Source organism: Colossoma macropomum, unplaced genomic scaffold, assembly GCF_904425465.1.
Source record: "Colossoma macropomum unplaced genomic scaffold, Colossoma_macropomum, whole genome shotgun sequence".
NCBI lineage: Eukaryota > Metazoa > Chordata > Actinopteri > Characiformes > Serrasalmidae > Colossoma > Colossoma macropomum.
The window spans coordinates 17,937,135-17,955,496 of record NW_023494793.1 but is presented as its reverse complement, the minus strand read 5'-3'; the positions used below and the strand labels follow the sequence as shown (position 1 = coordinate 17,955,496).

General features: G+C 38.1%; 1 protein-coding gene across 1 annotated transcript in view; it reads left to right on the top strand.

Annotated features, from left to right (window-relative positions):
* Nucleotides 1-18,069, top strand: part of cfap74 (cilia and flagella associated protein 74) — a 97,556-nt gene extending 79,487 nt beyond the window's left edge. The window contains 7 exon segments of the mRNA XM_036579719.1: nucleotides 1,591-1,746; nucleotides 2,071-2,200; nucleotides 7,935-8,089; nucleotides 9,947-10,085; nucleotides 12,775-12,902; nucleotides 13,996-14,130; nucleotides 17,679-18,069. Coding sequence (XP_036435612.1) covers nucleotides 1,591-1,746; nucleotides 2,071-2,200; nucleotides 7,935-8,089; nucleotides 9,947-10,085; nucleotides 12,775-12,902; nucleotides 13,996-14,130; nucleotides 17,679-17,789 — 954 coding nt within the window. The 3' untranslated portion in view covers nucleotides 17,790-18,069.
* The last annotated feature ends 293 nt before the right edge of the window (nucleotides 18,070-18,362 follow it).

Genomic DNA, 18,362 nt, shown 5'->3' with positions numbered 1-18,362 from the left:
GATGTTAGAAAAGGGATCAGTGTACAAAATACTGTTTGTGAATGCAGACCACGCCTTGGTAGAGGAGTCTTTCCTCAAACTTCAGTCATAACTCCATTTGATGTTAATAATAGGAAGCTGGCAAGCACAGCATTAATTTACTTGCAATTAAATGCTGTCCTGTGAGCTAAAACCTGTTCAACTCGCTGACAGCGGGTGCATTTAATGCAGTGTATCTAATTCCTCTTAAACAGATACACTGAAGAACTCACGAAATAGCATTTTGTGTATTTTACTATACATTTTACCGGCCTGTTTAAACATTGCATAGTAGCTAATTTAATCTGCTGGCATTTCTCTTGAACTTCTAAATCAGCTGCATGTGCAAAGGATTATGGATGATAGAAGATCTGTGAAGGATGCCCAATCTAAATCTCTGGTCTCCAGACTTGCAAAGATGCTAACTTAATGTGTGTGTTACCAAGAAAGTCCACAGGGCCATAGGGCTGTCTACAATACCATTCATCTATACCATAAATGGGATAATGCTGTTTTTCTGTGAACTTCCAAAGAGGCTGCTTGGGACATAGGTTTCTGAATTCATAAACAAAACAGCATGAACTAAACAAGAGTAGTTCCAAAAGAAATAACATAAAAATTAGATGGTTTAGACATGTATATATTTTGGTGTCAGTATCAACAGATCCGATGCGATGACGTTGAGCATTTCAGAGAACATCACAGAACGAAGGTCTAAAGCATGTGACACTGGAGACAAGTCCAGAATTTAAGATTGGGCAGGATACTGCAGGTGCGTCCTTGAAAACTGTCGGAATGTAAGCTGCCTTACTCAACTATATTTGAAGGATCCTTCTAATTGGCAGAGACTTCGATAACAAACTTGGACTAGGAGTGCAGCCCACCTGGACCACAGTCTAGCTCTTGCAATCCAACTTCTAATACTCTTGATTCAACTCAGGAAGGGCTTGTTAATTAGGTAATAAAGGAGAGAAAAACACCACAATATGCAGGACCAGGGACCAGGATCAAGACTAGGGATAGAAACCACAGCTCTAGTCCTTCATCAGTAGTCATTTTCTGACTATGCAACAGCTCCTGGCTGGACATTTTTGGATGAACCACTTAAAACCTAGCAGTGATTCTAAAAACTCCAGGAAAGCTACTGTACCTGATGCACTCATTCCAGCACCACAAACACTACCATTCTCATAGTACGTCAGTCACACTGCTTTGTTGGGAATCGTCCATCACCCAAATAATACCTTGTCAGCAGCAGTCTCGTGGTCCAGTGTTGAATGGAATGTAGGGTGCCTGGCAAACTGTGCATGACAACATATGGGCTGCAATCTTGTACACCTATAACGTAGATCTGTAGGTTATATGGACCTCATATGGCGGATGATGAGTAGAAATACAAGCTATATGTTTCTAATAAAGTAAGTGTAAACTAAATGATCAGTTTAATTTGCAGGATGTAAACAAAGGCTTTTTTCAGGATGGAACAGATGGACGAGAATATAGGTAATCCAGAGAACTGCTGGAGATGTTAATCACCATAATGATTAAATGTATGTGTGTTTTCTTGATCAGTACCGTGAGACGCTAGAGGTCAGCTGCAGTAAAATGGCTCTGGAGTTTACATTGTGTGGGGAGGGCCTTGAGCCTCTTGTCACCTGCTCACTTGAGGGGGGGGTTATGAACTTCGGATATGTGCTGGAGAAAGAAAGTGCCACCCAAGTGTTCACAGTAAGACCTTAGCCCTTTATTATTACACATCTTACCAAAACTCCTTTTTTGACTTTTACTTTTTAACCATTTACACCCTGCACTTAAGAAAATGCTTTAAATTCACATACAGAACTGTGCAAAAGCCATATGTAACGCAGTTAATGCCATTTGGGCAGGAAGCATTTATTTGCTCACCAAAGCACTAACAATGAATAAATACAAATACATGAAGAAACAATACATTGTGATTGTGTGAAGTCCCAGAGGTGTGTATAACACTTCTGACTCTCCCTTTATATTTCTGTATATATCTCTCACCCTCATCTCTTCTCTGATGTGCAGCTGCAGAACTCTTCCTCTCTGCTTGTTCAGTTCAGTGTGTTGTTGGACAGTCTCTGCCCTTCCAAACACAGCGACAACCGCTTGCTCCCGGCATTCATCTCAACACACTCTACACCAAACACAACTTTGGGTAAGTAGGCAGAACCACACACACTCACTGCTTTCACAACTGTGCATACGCTGTACACTTAGGACCCGCTTAGAAGCGCTGTGTTGGATAACTTTAATATATATATATATATGATTTTGCTGCAGATACCTATATACAATTATTATATTAAGACACTACAGGGATGCTGTAAAAAATGAAAAAATGTTAGATGTGTCCAGAATGATGAATGGAGCTGTAGATGCTTCCATAATAACTGACAATGCTGTTTAACACTGAGTTGATTGTGTGGAGAGTGACACAAATCCCTTTCCAAACAGAAAGCAGTGATGTGTAAACTGTGATTTACAGGTATTTAATTGAACACAGCACAAAGAAGAGATATTGAATAGTTTACATTAACAATTTTGTTGATTTTTGTAAATGGACACTAATTCCAAATTTGATACTGCTAAAAATTCATATAAGAAGTTTGGAGAATGATCAAAAACACCTGTTTTGGAACTTTGCTCAGTTTAACAGCTGATGCGATCAAGATTGGGTATAAAAGGAGCATTCACAAAAGGTGTATTTGCCAATGCATGAGCGAATAGTCTAACAGTTTAAGAACAATGGGCCTCATTCATTAATATCCTTTGAAGTTTCTTCTTAAATGTGTCCTGAGAAAAAGTCTATGTCAGATTCATGACGTGTTCTTAAAGCGCAGAACTGTTCTCACCTTTGTGTTCTTGAGTGTGTGTATATAGTCTGTTCTTACCTAAGAACAAATCCCAAATACAAAAGCACTGGTGAATGTCCGAATCTTCGTGAAAACTGCACAAGTGGGTTTTAAGAAGAAATGTCTTCTTAAGAACAATTGGTGAATGAGGCTCATTGTTTTTTAATGCATGAATCCAAGGAATTTAGGGATCTCACAGTCCATAACATTATTAAAAGACTCTCTGGAGAAATGTCTGTGCGTAAAGGGCAAGGCTGAAAACCAGTGTTGAGTGCCTGTGACCTTTGTTCCCCCACACGGCACTGTATCATGTAATGCTTGAGATTACTTTGGAAAATCCTTGTCACTAAACACAGTTCATCGCTGCATCTACAAATTTGAAAAAGTTAAGCCTACTACACGAAGCGGAAGCCATATATCCACAACATCCAGAATACTGCTGTCATCTCTGGACTAAAGCTCATCTGAGATGGACTGATGCAAAGTATGCTGTGGTCTAATGAGTCCAGCTTTCATATGGCTTTATAGTACGAGAATGCAGGTGCTAGACTGTCTGCCTGCATTCCAGACCTGTCTCCTGTTGAAAACGTGGTGCTTTATGAAGCACAATATACGACGAAGGAGACCTTGGACTGTCGAGCAGCTGAAGTGTTATATCAAGCAAGAATGGGAAAAATTTCGCTTTCACAACAATTGGTGTGTTCAGGAAAGTTGGAAAGTGCAGGCATCAAATTTAGATTAAGTGTATATATACAAAAACAATTATTTAGTTGAAACATTACATATCTAGCTGTTTTCAGTTGAATATAGGTCAGAAAGGATTTGCAAATCAATGCTTTCTATTTTTATTTACATTTTTCCTACTGTCCCAACTTTTTGGAAATGAGTTGGTAATAAAATTAACATCCGGAATCGCTAGTATTTGAAAAGTGGTAAACTCATATAATGTACAAAGAATTAGTATAAATACACTCATTGTCAAAAAAATAGTTACACCCAGAAGGAAGTGTCAGATTGCATTGCTATTCGAAGATAAAGGTTACCAGGATCAATAAATTATTAAAAAATTAGACTGATATGGGTGATATTTATTGAGCTACACATACAGAAGTAGAGTCTCTCAGTATGACGTCGGGCCGCTATGTTTGCTAACGCAATGACTCGGCATGGAGTTGAAGAGGTTCCTAATGGTGTCCTGCAATAATCCATCCCATGCAGCTTGAATATTCTCACGCAGTTCCTGCAGATTTTGCAGTGGGGGTGGATCCCACACATTTTCAATTGGGGATAGGTTTGGCGATGCGGCTTGCCATGACATAGTATCTGTGTCTTCAAGGCAAGCTCTTGAGACGGCAGCAGTATATGGACGAGCGTAGTCCTTTTGGAATAGCACTCAGCAGTGTGCGTTTAGAAAATGTAGGACCACTGGCTGCAGGACCTCATTAACGTAACGTTGCTACGTAACGTAAGTGCTTGTAACGAAGACCAAAGGTGATCTTGCATCGTATGAAATTGCGCCCCACACCATGACACCAGGACTTCTTGTCGTGTGACGCGTGACAACAAACCATTCATCTTGGTGCTGACCATGGTGCCTCCACACACGGATTCGTTGGTCGTCTCCACCAACACAAAAGCAGGACTCATCACTGAAGTTGACCCACTGCCATTCTGAGTGACTCCATGACAGCCTGGCACGACACCATTTCAGTCTTTGGCGATGTTGACGTGGTGTTATGGGCAGTCGTCATAACGTTCTGTGTGCATGTAGTCCTGCATCGTGCAGCGGTCCGCGAGTGGGGCTGGCTGTAACAGGATGACTCATGGAGGGCATCACTCCTCACTGAATGTCCACAATTGTGACATGTCGGACAATCCGCTGGTTCTCCTTCTCCATGGTGCCTGCTTCTATCCACTGCCACAAACAGCGTGCTGTGGTAATATCCGAACAACTGGTATGGTGCACAATATGTTGATAAGACCATCCCTCTTCCCAAAGTCCTACGATGCGACCCCTCTCAAACTCCACCCAACAAACACACCCCCCCCCCTCCTCCGACAAACACACCTACTCAGCCGGCCTGCATACAGACATCTCTAATGGACAAAATAGTGTAAAACAGTGATGTAATGTCACATATTAGACATCTGTCTACACTATCTGTATTAGTGACTGTGGTTTTTTCCTGGTGTTAACAAGCTTTCCTTGGCCAAACTGGACTATATTCTGTCCTCACTGGAGTAAGTTATCACTGATCTAGCAGGCCCCATGATGTTCAGAGACAGGCTTTAAGTTGAAGTCTTATTTGAAGGATTCAACATTCAAACTGGAACATCCAAAGCAAAGAATATGTTACTTAAATATCGAGCTTCAGACATCTGCGTTTAATCCAGAGAGCTGCTTTAAAAAGTAAACTCTCGCTATTGTCACTAGGGATGGACTGAGACCACCTTTTCCCTTCCGATACAATACCTGATTCTTAAGTATCCGCTGAAACCAAGCACCCATACCAAAAACAGTTCTAGCTAACCTAAATAGCCTCTAAACCCATATATAAAATATATGTTTGTACAATTCCACTTTTTTAAAAAGCAGTATGTATGTTCTCATCTTAATTTCACTTAATTTGTCTCATACATGTGTCCGGTACACTTGCGCTTACATATAAGGGTGTCAGACTCTGTTGGACTTTGTACATATTACAGTCATCAGTGCCAGTAGGTTTCAGTAGCAGTAGACTTCCTGGCTTTATGAGCACCAAGCCTCAAGACCACACAACTGTCTGATAAAGCTGAAAAATGGAGGGGCACTGCAGGCAGGGCAAGTGGACACTAGCTAGCAGGCTGCTACTCAAAGAGACCTGCATTTCATTTCTTATGTCTCTCTAATGTTCGCTTCCTCTGTAACAACCTGGACTAACATTAACTCGGACTATAACTGACTACACAGCAGGACTTGAGGGATTACTGAAAGATGCCTGGCTCAGCCATTCAGGTAAAGTGCTACTATTAGTGTGATTTGCACTGTTTGTACATAGCATTATCTGGCTTATTTGTGGCATACTGATGAAACCAGTATCTTAGGAAGAATTCCAACCAGCATATTATCCATTAATATTGCCTCCCCTCAAAATACTAGAATTACTAATTCTTCCTTGAACATTTTTAATACTGCTTGTCATCCCACACCACTGACGAGTTGCTGCTTTAGCTATATACTGGCATGTACGCGTGTCAGAAATTGCTTCATGGTGTTGGTGTTCTCTATTGTCGGTAACGATACAGTGTTTAAGGCCAGCATCTGCAGCAATACCTTCATTGTTACCATGACGCTAATGTAACAGGTAAATCCCTGTTACCAAGCTAACGGAAATTGGTATTATCTAATGTGTATTACAAGGTTTTTGCATTGAACATTGTTATGTAATGTGTGGCTGGCAAATGCTTATAATTTTGTGACTGTATATGGTATTTTTGTTCAAACAGGCTAAAAACATTTACCATGCATGGTCTTTACCAGGGGTTGGCAACATGCGGCTTTTACTGCCCTGTTGTGGCTCCACAGCAGAATTAGATTTTTAGATAAAAACAAAATAATTCTACTTTGCAGTAAAATAAAGCTCTGCTGATCGTTCTAACACCGTTTTAACAATAATAATGGTATTAAACGCTGGAGTTAATGTAGCCTGTAACTGCTAATTCACCCTTTAACCCAGAAGGTTGCCACTCAGACTGCTGGTCACCATAACAACGTGAACAACAATCTGGCCTAGCTAGAAGCTAACGAAAAGGCAAAGAGAAAGATTTAAGACGAACATCGATAATTTGTGTTGATAATCAGTCCAGCTGGTTTCCTGTTATGTTTAATCTGCAACGAGAAACTGTCAAACACTAAAAAGTCGCAAAGCTGAAGTCAGCTTCTCGTTCGCCAGTTTCTTGTTCAGATTTTCCTGTTCCATCTTAAATAATGCCTGAGGTGCCAGAATGTAACTGCTGCACCATTTAAGGTGGAACGGGAAAATTCTTACATTTGAATGAGAAGCTGACTTCAACCTCGTAAAAAGTTGAACGTTGAGAGACATTTTACAAGAAAGTATTCCACTTTTGCGAAAACGTTTCCTGCCGGAGATGCGAGAAAAGCGGCGGTGGCTGAACATAGGCTTAAAGCAGAGCAAAGTAAGTCTGCGTTTTCGTTTATGTCATATTTTTAGCTTATACTAGGACATCAGCACATACTGAGACATATTTACAGCCAATACAGTAAAGTGGACATAAAATGTTGTGGCTCCCAAGGTGGTTTGATTTTTGTTGAAAGGACAAAATGGCTCTTCCTAATGTTTGGGTTGTCCACCTCTGGTCTATACTGTGCTGTATGGCAGTCACAGTGGAGCTCTCCGCTACCGGTTAAGGTCCACAGCCCCAACCTCGCCCCCTCTACTGAGACAGCCAAAAAGAACCATGGTCATTAATATACAAAACCAACATCCACTGTATAAGCTGTCTTTCACAGAGGAAATGACAGAGTAAAACACTTCAAACAAAGAATAATTTAGGGTGTAATATTTTTTGAGAGCACAGGGAACTATATTATATATGAAATTGGAAGAAATAAGTAAAATATGTCATCCTTAATAAGTTCTTGTTGTTCATTTTTAAATACATTTTAAAATAAAACAAAGTTGTTGCCTTTAGTTCTCTAATTCCCACCTGTTTTCCACTAGCTTAATGCTGATATCAAATAATTAAATCACAATATGTGAGTGGAAGGCTAATTTAGGCAGAATTATGGATCATGCTTCACATTTAACCATGATCTGAGATCGGTTCTTGTTTCTCTGCGACAATGCATATTCTCTCCAGTTGTAGTCTTTCAGTTACAGTGTTTAAGTTTACAGTCTGAGCAGGGTGAGGTACTTTTGTACCAATGGTTAATCCATGCAGTGTTAAAACCCTAAAGCTCTGAAATGTGTAAGTTCTACTTCTGTGAATTCTGTGTCCACTAGATCTCATCTCATTTTGTTTTTTTCATCCTCGTAGGCACTCAGAACTATAGTGGGCAGAGTGTGTTCACTGTATCTCCCATAGGCGGCACTGTCGGCCCTGGAAAATCTCAAGACATCACTGTGACCTTCCAGCCTGACCATGAAAGTCTACATTACCGGGACATACTCAGAGTGCAGCTTATGAACAAAGTGAGAATGACCTGCTGATAGCTGTAAACTATATTGTAACAACGATACTAGGGGTGTTAATCTCTGACCTCGCAATGACTTAATTTAATTACAGTGCATTGAATACTTACATATGAGTAAACTTTGAATGTCATTATAATCGATTATAATTACTTCTAACATTCCACAATCAATGCAGTTGAATCCCCACATTCAGACTGATGTCTCAGAACCCATCAATTTTTCTGTCTACACATGCATAAATATTTTCTAGTTAAAAAATTGCAATTATTGATTATATTGCACCCAACCTCCCCAAAAACGTGGTCAGCTGCAGCTTTGACCTATTGCCTAATCTGTTTAGTTTATGTGCTTTCTACTAATGGTTTTACTGAAAATCATTAATAAAAATCACATATTGAATGATATAATACTGAGTAACCCAACATCTTTTGAAATCTTCAGCGTAATTTTAATCAATGTTAACTTTGCATGCCTGCTATCTTCAGACAGCCTGCAGTTTCCAAAGCCGTGTCCACATGCTTTACATAAAAAACAAGGTGTTTTTCATCATTACAGCAGAGTCACTCACTTATAGATGCCTTTGAAAAACCATATTGTATTATATTTCCACAATTTTCGTAATTAACTAACCCAAACCACTGGGACACCTAAGCTTTACGTAAAATGCTGTACAATTTTTTCTTTGTTAACTTTTCTTGATCGTGTTTGCCGGCTGTAGATGATTGATCAGAGGAACTTTCCTTACTTCCGGGCTAGAGGTAACTTAGCTGCTCTAGGGTAATACCCAGTCACATTAGTGCAGTTGTTTTACTGCAGTGAGTCACACTGAAGCACACTGAACTTCCAAAGCATGTTGGCAGTTGTTTTCGTTTCTGTGCCCTCAAGCTAAACTTAACATAAAGTAAAATAAGTGGAAAGTGTAGAGTTGTGAGTTAAGTACAGCAAGAATTCTCTATAAATCTCTATAGCCTGTACATTTCTTAGAGGAACGTGAGTTCAAGCATATTTAACAAGCTGTTTAACTGTAAATTGGTTTCCCAACTGGGTGATTATTGCCTTTCAAGCATCGTCATTTGGTTACTTGTCAATCATTGACAATATCCAATTACATTGCCCTATTGCCCAGGCCAAATAAATACACATATATACATGTTCATATTAGTACATATATAATACATGGTAAATGACATGACATGGATTTTTGTGACTAAGTATATTATTTTCACATTAAATAATTTAAAAATACAGGAAGGGTCATACCTGTAAGTGAATATATTTTTAGTGCATCACAATAAAATTCATTTTATGTCTCCCAGATTTAAAAAATGTCAGGTGGTACACTCATCCAACCATAGATGCAGCTTAAGTAAACTATTAAAAAGAGTAATTTGATCAAATAAATTTCTAAATCAAATAATTTGTCACAATTTTATGTTTGAAACATTTAAAATCAATGTTGCAAAGAGGTGCAGTTTTAAAAGTATTCACCTTATTGCGAATGTTGGCCCATAAATTCTGAGCAAAGACGTTAGTTTTATTTTCAGTAGTGGTAAATAACTTTTTAATTAATGTGTGGTTGCGCCACCTGATCTTTTTGAGTGGTAAAACTGATGTTCCTGTTTAAAACAAATAAGTGTTATTAGTTATTAAATATATTCTTGTAGATAAAAATGCACATTTTATCCATTTAAATCTTTAAGATTATTTTAAATTTTCATTTTGAAAGCCTTATTTGTCATTAACCCACATCTATGAGTGTATGTACATGCATGTATTTATCATGTTCTTTAGTTTTGATGTGTGTGTGTGTGTGTGTGTGTGTGTGTGTGTGTGTGTGTGTGTGCGTGCCTGCAGCAAACCGTGTGTGTTGTGCAGTTACGGGGTGCAGCACAGTGTCACACCATGTTTGTGTGTGGTGGGGATGCGTTAGACGTATGCTATGAATCGCTCATCCCCAAACACATATACAGCACAGCACAAACAGAACGCACAGGTATGCTAGTGCTCTTCTCTCTTTCTCGGCATAAAGCACAACTCCTGTGTCATATACCATTATATTTATGTCTATATCTGTGTATGTACACCTCAGAAAGTCTTACCTTGTCAGTAATCATAATAATTTCAGTTAGTATCTTACTTAGCACTGTGGCTATTACAGAATAACATTTCTCAAGTTCATTATCAGCTCCTTCGTCATATACTAACTTCAGATTGGACAGGAAATATTACAGAACCATCTTCACTTGTCAGGATTCCCCAGTACCTAACTTGGGAAAACCCCAAGCGTGTCTTAATGGCACAGGGCCATTAATGACTTTGTTTATATCTTAACCATTTAATTATGCAGAAAATTAGCAGTGGAAATGTCATACTTCATTTATTAAGCTTCTTAAATTAAGCTTGAAAATAGAACATTCTCCTTCATTCAATTGTGTTAGTATTTTTTTTTCTGTTGCAAAATCTCAGTATTTAAAAAAATAGCATTCAAGTATCCCAATGGAATATTTTAGCAAATATTTTAGAATGTCATGCATGCAATGCACCACTCTTGCATAGCACCACTAATGTGTTTTTATGCAGGATCATCTCATCACAATCTGTACTTGCATGCAGTTTCCACATGCAGTGTCCCAGTGAATCCTTCAGTAAAAAAAAGTTTAACTCTGGATATTAGTCCATGTCAGTGGTTGCTTGGTAACTAGTCTCACAGACCTGATATTGCCTATTGTGAGAGAGTCTGGGGTGTTTCATAACTAAGAAACACCTACTTTGATAAGGCCTTTTGACTGACATGCAAATTAACCAACCACAGTCCTTTGTTTTTCTGTGATGTCTAGCAGCAGGGACCCAGTTTTAGAAAAAAACATGAGAACCAAGAAAGCATGAATAACTTGTGAATGTGATGCCTTGAGCTTCACAATTTTTTTTCAGCTGATTGTGTTTCGCATTGGAGGCAAAGGTCACCCAAGTACATTTTCGCCCCATTTTAATGATATCCAATTTACATTTTGTCCCATGTGAATAAAATCTAATGGAAAAATATTTCAGATTGGTATTAATAAACACACAGTATCTCTTTCACCCTGTGGTCATCTCCACAACCTGAAACCTTTTTAAAGAAGGATTTGTTTATCTGATTTCCTCATTATGCCTCTCTGGGGTTTCACATGTTGTCCGACTACTTATTTGATGCTTCGTTCGAATACCTGATCAAGTTAACAAGTACTATGTTGAGAGATGCATATATTCAAAAAACCACTGAACCCTCCTATAATGCTTCTCATCGAGTTTTCCTCAAACCTGTAGGCAACGCAGTATACCTATACCTATCTCTGAAAGGCTCATGTTGTCACAGCCCAGTCCCGTCAGACTGATAAAACACCCTTAACGCTGTAGACAGCTTGGCTTACTTTAGATACCAGGTGCTTGTTGAAAGTGTGGACGCAGCGTCTTGGACCGAGACTGCTTGGTAACAGACAGAATAATTGATCACAAACTTCAGTTGAGTAGTTTAGTGTTATCTAGTCACCTGAGTGTTGCTGCAGTACTGCATGTTCATAAAATAACTACCAGCAAGCAGGGTTGCCAGATTGCATCTATAGTTCAAAACAAAGAGTGTTCTAACACTTAACATTATTATATGAAATAATGTAACATTTAACCACGTGCATCAATGAAAAACCTCTGAGTATGTTATCCAGCTAGGAAGAACCAAAAACTTTAAATGTAATGTTTATTATCCCTGTCAAAAATCTGAGAACTGAGACTATAAATAATTAGAAACTATAAATAATTTTAATACAATTTAAACAATTTTTTAGATGTTTTTCAATTTTTTTTAGTATTTTTTAGTGCATGTATGATTGGACCCATGATGCCATGCAGAAAGGCAAACAAATAATATTGTAAGCATAACTAGTCCTCATTACTCATCTCTAAAACTTGCTTATCTTTCAAGGACATGCAACAGATCAAGTCGTTCCAATTTCATTTCCAGCTATTGCAGAACTCTGTACAGTCAGTAATGCCATGTAACCTGGATAATGCCATGTGAACTATGCTGTGTTAGGCCCGTACACAAATCAATTACATTAATAAAATGTTTGCATTAACCGCTGATGCTGATGTGGATGACGCAGATGGGCTGAGCAATGGCCTGCTCTAAACAGGAGTGACCGAAATGTCAGTCAAAGTTTTGATAACTGATTGGATGTGGTGAGAAGTTAGACCTATTCAAATTTATATTCAGCTGCATTGTTAAGTAATGAAGTTTATTTATATTATATACTTTTTTAAAAACCTGCCAAAGTAATGACAAACCAGCCCAAATTTTGTCCACCTGCCAGAGCACTTTTCCGCCACCAAAACCATCAAAAATCCACCCAGTTTGGCGTAAACCCAAATTCATTGTGGATGGCCAGGGAGAAAAGTACTGTGTTTAAACAATGATCTACCCTTACCCCTACCTCTGTCCTTCCCAAAAAAGTATATTTGCTTTGACTCAATAGACTCTCTATATAATATCTCTCATTATTTTTTCATGAACACCCAAACCTGTTTAACAATTCAATTTCTTTCATCTAGTCCTGTATATATTAGCCATTAGGGTTTTTTCTCTTTTTTAACCTTTATAACTGAATGTATATAAATGTATACTATGCCTCTCTTGCTGTCTCATACAGGGGCTGAGAAGCCACCCACACCGGTGTTGTTGACTTTGAAAAGTGTGTATGGTGAGGGTAGGGTGATGACAGCAAAGCGTGAGTTAGAGGTGGGCTGCATTCGTACTGCACAGCCAGTCCCCAAGAAGGTAACAACCCATTAAAACTACACACTCTGTAATGGGACACTTTCACATAGATGCACCAGACCCTCACAAAAGCTGTATGGACCACTCTACCGAATAGGGTCAAAGTCAAAGTTGAATACACATTTTGGAATTTTAACTGACTTGGACTTTTACCTTAAGTAACTTTATGACTTAATTATGTTTATTTTTATTAAGAAAAGTGAAAAACGGTCATAACACTACTCAAACTACTTAAACACAGCCTTGAACAGGTTAACATAAATAAAATCACAATATTTTTCATTAAAACACAAAAAAGTTTACTTCTGTGTTTTGGTAGTGACAGTTTCTAAGCTAGCTGCTCAGCATGTGAACAGTTTTTTAATACATTTTTTATTTAACAAGTTCAACTCATGATAAACCTAGATCTTTTAACTTCAGTTTAAAACAGTGTAGTAGTATATAGTACATAAAATATTATTCACTTTAAAATTTAGGCGACAGAGTCCGGGACAGCCTCTTCCCAATAGAAAGCACCCTATAAAATGCCTGTTAAGCAAATAAAAACAACTGCTAAATAACACACACTCATATGGTAATTGACCCTTTGCAAAATAATGATTGACGCCAATGAAAATCATCTCTAAAAGCTACTTCTGTCAGGTGAAGGAAAAACTCTAATAAAATTCCTCAGAACAAACCTGCAGTGAGAACAGAGGTGGCAGTAGAAATTAGAATAATTTAAGACATAGGAACGTGTTGTGGAGGAATATTCCATTCAAACAGGCACTATCTTAATCATCTGGAGTGGCTTGTTTTTGTTTCATTTCTCGAAATTTTCAAAACTAACAGACTTATACTGGCTTTAAGGTAATCTAAACTTTACTGTCATGTCTAACGATAAATAATGTTATAAAGCAGTGTTAAGACACAAGGTAGATGGGCAGCTCAGTTTGTAAAAGTGTATACTGCACCATGTCCAGTAATCAAAACATATTTTGAATGTTCCGAAAAGTCATTAAAAAGAGTGCCACAGCATGTACTAACAAAACTAACTAATACCTTTTTGCTCTCCTCTCCTTCTCTTTTGATTGCCTCCTCTCCTCTCGGTCAGAATGTGGACTTTCTCTGGGAGAACCTGGCTGCTCTGCAGCAGCATGGCTTCAGTGTGGACCCCACCAAAGGAAGTGTGGATGCGGGACACAGGCGCAGCGTCACTGTCACTTGGACCCCCCCTGCTGGACACCTTGTGAGTAGCAGGAATCAAAAACCACCAGGCCTTATTTGTCCAGCATACATACAATCAGCTTTTAATCACAGAGTGGGTGTGCACTGGCTTTATCTCATCAGCACTGAAGCAGTCAGGTGACTAAACACAAAAATGACATGCAGTATTTGGATGGAAAAAAGAGTGTGAAAGAAGATATTCAGTAAAACGTCAACAGAGCAGTGCAAAAACAATGCATTACACAAGTGACTCAAGTAATTAGTTAATCAGTGAAGTGGCTCTATTATATACATAATGAATTTGGTCAAGGTTACATTTGCATTCCAGTGTAGTCGTTCTCATAGATTTACAAATTTGACCTATAATAACCATTGTAGTGTACTTTCTTGTTAAGTTCCAGCCTGCAATTAACAATGTATTCCCCCCCTCATTCCTGTCAGTAATTGAGCTGATCCTGCCAGTCAAGGACTTTTCAACCCTCAGAAAAAGATGCCACAAAAGAGTTTTTTGTCTGATGAACCACTTTTGGTTCCCTGAACAGCCAATAAGATGTGGGTGTTCGGAAGGTTTAAAGAATCTTTACATAGTGTAAAGGTTATACACCAAGTTAAAAGTTCTTTCTAGACTCTTTACATTATGTGGATGCTTAAAACTTGCAAGGCTCTTCACACTCACACATTCCACTCACTAAAAGGTTCTTTGGGGAACCAGAGGTGGTCTCTCTATTGTGCCACACAAATACCCCTTTTGGCATCTTTGTTTTTAAGAGTGCAGGACCAGGGTTGGTGACCACTGGTATAGATTGTTCATCCCCCTGGATGTACCCTTGCCACTTTATTCTTATTTGAAACTTATGACAAACACAACGTATGCTCTGAATATTGGTTTGCATGCTGTTACGTATGTGCTTTTCAGTGTAATGACATGCCATCAGTAACGTCACACACGTATTTAGATGACTGAGGCTTTATTTAGAAATATACAGTAACACAGAGTCTCCCTAAAAAGCTTACAGTGATGCTCAGAAAGGTTCTTAAAAAGTTAAGTGAAGGTTAAAGTCATGTCTGTATCAATGCTGCAAAGCTCCAGTGTGTTTAATACACCATACGTATGCATAAAACATGCTATGTACATATTAAAAATTACAGTTTAAGTTTTGTCCACATCATTTTTGCAAAGCAGTTTTAATGTAAGAAATACATTTAAGAAGTCATGCCAGTTTAAGCATATTTAGACAATTTAAAGCATTGCACTCGTGCTCCATTAACCCCCATTTTAAGCCTCTCGAGGAAATTCACTGATGTAGAAAATCACTTAATAAATAAAGCTCCAGTAATCAAAAAAGTGTCTGGTTTACCAACAGCATTACATAACACATTATTATAATTTATTGAGCCATGACAGTGAAATTTAGGTCAAACATGTGAGCTTTCCCTTCATCCATTTCTCATTCCCTCATACCAGCCCAGCACCCACCAATATGCCACTGCCATTCCAGGGTGACTGCTGGGTTAGGAATGATCCAGCACTCAAATAATATCTGCTCAGTGGTCCTGTAGTGGTTGGCTGTGTATATCAGGGCTGCTAAATTGTGCAGAAGGCACTACAGTCAATATCTGTAAATGTAAATTGCACATAGATGGTAAGTGCACCTGATAAAATGGCGGCTCATTTTATTTTATCAGTAAAGACAGTAGTGATGTGAAGCCTGCTCATCAGCCCACTGTAGCAGTACTGTGCTGTTATAATAGTCTCAAATAGTCTAAAATATTTGACCCAGAATCATATGCAAGTTTCTGAATAGTCAGAGGAACTAGTGCTTACTTTGACTGACCACACAGCGGCAGACACCAATGACTGAAGATAGCAGGTGCTGCACTATCATGACGTCATATAGTCAGGTCCATAAATATTTGGTAAAGTTAGTGTTATTTTGCTGTCTACCACAGTACATTGTAGTTGAACCTAAATAATGAGCTCAAAGTGCAGACTTTGAACTTTTTAAATTTGAGGGTGTTTCACACCGGTTGAACGCTGTAGTAATTACAGCCATTTTCATGGCTTTTTTAGGGGCTCAAAAGTAATTTGACAAACTAATATAATCATAAACTAAATTGTCATTTTTAATACTTGATAGCAAATCCGTTGTAGTCAATAATGCCCTGAAGTCTGATACCCATAGACATCACCAGATGCTGGGTTTCTTCCCTGGTGATGCTTGGCCAGGCCTTTACCGCAGCTGTCTCCAGTTTCTCCTTGTTCTCATGAAATGCAAGCTTGATTGGGTTGAGGTCAGGTGATTGACTTGACCATTACAGAACATTCTACTTCTTTGCCTTAGAAAACACAATGGGTTGCTTCCTCAGTATGCTTTGAGTCATTGTCCATCTGCAGTGTGAAATGTCATCCAGTGAGTTTTAAAGTATTTGGGAGAATCTGATAATACCACTCTACACACTTCAGAATTCAGTCTTCTGCTTTTAACAGCAGTGACATCATCAATGACATCATCATGGGAACCAGGTCTGTGGGCAGCCATACATGGTCACACTATAACACTACCTCCACCATGCTTAAGAGATGAGGCTGTATGCTTTGGATCATGAGCAGTTCCTACTATTCGCTGTACTCTCCGCATCATTGTGGTACAAGTTTATGTTTGTCTCATCTGTCTGTAAGATGATTACATAACTGTACAGGCTTTTTAGATGTTTTTTGGCAAACTCTAAAAACTGGTCGTTCTGTTTTTAATACTTATCGGTGCTTTATATCCTCTGTATTTACTGTGAATTCCTCTATAGATTGTTGACTTTGATACATATATGCCAACCCTCTGCAGGGTGTTCTTGTCTGTTTTTTCTTCACCAATGGAAGAATTCTATTTTCCATGGTCTTTCAGGCCTTTTGGTGTTTCTCACTGGTGTGTTCTTTCTTTTTAGGAATGTACCGAATAGTTGATTTACACACACCTACATTTTTTGCTATATCTAATTTTTCAGCCTAATGACAGCTTGCTTCAGCTTACTTTGGACTTAATATTGATATATTAGATATTAGATATCTAATATATCAATATTAGGGTGATTTATTAGATAAATAATTAGGGAATAACACACAGCTGTCTATGTAATAATAACTTTTGTCCTGCTAAAAATAGAAGGCTGTGTGTGGAAATGGTTGTAATTCCTGCACCGTTTACTTGATTCGGATGTAAATAACTTCAAATTAAAGCTGAAAGTCTGCATATTCATTATTTTATTTCAACTCCAATATGATGCAATAAACAGCTAAAATAGCAATAACTTTGTCAGCGTTTAAATATTTATGGACATGACAGCATCTGTTGCTTTTTATTTTCATTCAAAAAGGGGAGACCTTAAAATCTTGAATCTTTAAATCAACAAAAGTGAATCCAGTGAGAAAAACCCATCACTGTATACTGGTGGTTTAATTGGACACATTTAAATCCTGTGTTTTTTGTGGTTACCTCTAGAAAGCAAACCTATCTTTGTTTTTCAATTTACATTTTTTCAGTAATTAGTTTTGTGTGTTTTCACATTGTTTTCCAGCCCAATGAAGTTGCTCAGGTGCGTGTTCCCTTGATTTTGAAAGGAGACGAGACTGAAGTGTATAGCGTCACTCTCATGGCCTACATATCCCACAACACTCACTCTGGATAGGACTTTTGAAGAACTTTATGAAAAACTTTTCATTCTTCTGTAAACACACTGTGATTTTAGACTTCATGCATTTATATTTATGGTGTCAATATTAAACACCTCTTTATTACTTCAAATAATCAAAGAGTTCTAATTCACACTCTGTTGTTTCTGTTACTCTACGGTCCTGATTTATATGCAGTTGTATGGTTTTACTCACCATATCTGCTCCTACACTTTTACTGATGATTGCCAATAAGTAAAGTACATTCGTCACTTTCACAAATCCTGTGATTTGTTCAATTTGTTACTTACTTTTTACTTTTTATTTATAAAAATCTTGTAAATGTTCTCTACACTTTTATTTTTGTGCAATTTTTATGTCACACAAACATAAAAATGTAATTTTACTAGTAGGACTTATAATTTGTCGCAAATATGTTTAGACATGGTCAATTTACATTTGATTTGATTTTGTACCAATAAAAATTAAACTGTTACAGGAAAAATCTTCTTTCTATTCTTTTTTATGTGTCCTCTGGGTGCTCTGGTTTCCTTCTGCCAGTCCAAAGACATGCAGTCAGGTGAACTGGA